Source organism: Haliaeetus leucocephalus, unplaced genomic scaffold, assembly GCF_000737465.1.
Source record: "Haliaeetus leucocephalus isolate CR32 unplaced genomic scaffold, Haliaeetus_leucocephalus-4.0 Scaffold136, whole genome shotgun sequence".
NCBI lineage: Eukaryota > Metazoa > Chordata > Aves > Accipitriformes > Accipitridae > Haliaeetus > Haliaeetus leucocephalus.
In genome coordinates this window covers 2402177-2403984 of record NW_010972572.1, presented here as the reverse complement: position 1 = coordinate 2403984, position 1808 = coordinate 2402177, and the positions used below count along the sequence as shown (strand labels likewise).

The following is a 1808-nucleotide window of genomic DNA, read 5'->3' as shown; positions in this document are numbered from 1 at the left end:
CGCCCCCGCCCCGGGTACGCCCCCCAGAGCCCCATTGGCTGCCGGACCTTGGCCGTCACCTCCACCGCCTCCGTCCCGCGCCGTTAGGGGGAACGGCGAGCCGGGCGCGACCAAGTGCGGCGGAGGGGGAGGCAGGGGGCAAGGAGCAGGTGGGCCGGGTGTGACCAAGTGCCCCAGGGGGCCACAGAGTGTCCCGAGGGGGTGGCACCAAGTGCCCTGGGGGGGTGACCAGATACCCAGGGATGGTGACACCAAGTGCCCTGGGGGGGTGACCAGATACCCAGGGATGGTGACACCAAGTGCCCTGGGGAGGTGACACCCAGAGCCCTGGCAGAGCTGGCACCAAGTGCCCCAGGGCCACCGTTCTGTCCCTGCGGTGTCCCCAGGCCCCCTCCCACCCCGCTCCTGCTGAAGACCCCCGCTCTGTCCCTTGCACGGCTCAGGCGCTGCTGCCTTGTCCCTCGTGTCACTGGTGTCCCACGCGGGGTGACTCTGCTCCCTGAACGGGTCACCTCCTGCCCGGCCCATTGTCCCAGCCCCGCAGGGCCCTGGTGCTGTGCCGTCACCTCCGCACCTGCATCTGCACCTTCCGCCGCTGGGACTCGCCGCCCAGCGCCGAGCGAGTGGTGACCACGCTCCCCTGCCACCACCTGAACCCACCCTGTCCCACCACGGGTGGAGGTGACATCCTAATGCTGAGCAGCTCTCCCAGCCCCCCCGGGGAAGGGGACACCACCCCCTCTCCCACCGGGGCAGGTCTTTCCTCTCCTGCCCTGTCTGCCCATCTCCAGCTGCCCAAGCACTCCCATGGGGGGGTCATTCTGTGCGGCCCCTTGCCCGTGGACAAGGTGTGCAGCAGCGGGCAGGGCTTGGGGACGGAGGACAGGAACACGGACCCTCAGGGCTGGGAAGGAGGAAGAACATCTTGGCTATATCAAGTTTGGGTTTTGCTCGTGGGAAGCACGACAAGAAACGTCACTGAGTGCCAGCACGACGCGTGGGGAGCTGGTAAGATATCTCCTCCGGGTCGTCCTTCTCTGGAATGCCTGATCCAGGTGCCCAGCATTTGTAACGTGCCGTATCCAGCTGATTGACGAGAGATGTTCATTAGCTCTTGGGTAGCTAGGGCCCCAGCTGGAGGTACTCTCTGTGGGAGGTTGCACACTTGTTGCTTGGTGAGTCTGCGCTGCATTGGGAGTGACTCTCGTCTTCTGCTGAACCAACCTTTGATGTTCGTGGTGGAGGTCGTGAGACAAGCTCTGGCCTGGGGGAACTACCCTCAACTGTTGTGACCCATCACTTGGTTTCTGGCTTCTTCCAGGAGCGAAGCAGACAAATCCAGCCGCTAATTAATGACAGAAAGAAAATGAGGGTGCCCTGAAGGAGCCGGTGGCTGCCCCGAGCTGGTGGCTCCCATCACCTCCTGCTCTGCTCGGCACCTCGGGCGCCTCGCTGACGCTCCTCTGTCGTCCCTGCGTCCTCCTGGCCACCACCCGGGGTGGTGGCCGCTTCCCCGCCATCCAGCTGCTCCGGGGCCGGCAGCCCCGTGGGGACCTGCCCACGGTCACGCGTGGGGGCTGGCTCTGCCCCCGGGATAGGCAGTGCTGGCCGGGGACCTCGAGAGGGAGCCCTCCGCCCACGCTCCGCCACCGCCGGCGGGGCACTGCCCGGCGCCCGCCGGGCCCCCGGTGCGGCAGCCCGGTGTCCCCCCCGGTGACCTCCTCCGAGCATCCCTCGGGGGCGGGGGGGTGCCAGAGGGGACACGTGGGGCTGCGGGGGGCGGCGAGGGGTCGGACCCAGGAGAGCAG

At 67.4% G+C, this 1808-nt stretch overlaps 1 protein-coding gene across 1 annotated transcript in view; it reads right to left on the bottom strand.

Annotated features, from left to right (window-relative positions):
• The window catches only part of WBSCR27 (Williams Beuren syndrome chromosome region 27), a 2177-nt gene extending 1489 nt beyond the window's left edge, over positions 1 to 688 (bottom strand). The window contains exon 1 of the mRNA XM_010585962.1: positions 575 to 688. Coding sequence (XP_010584264.1) covers positions 575 to 688 — 114 coding nt within the window. The remainder of the gene's footprint in view (positions 1 to 574) is intronic.
• Between the last annotated feature and the right edge of the window lie 1120 nt (positions 689 to 1808).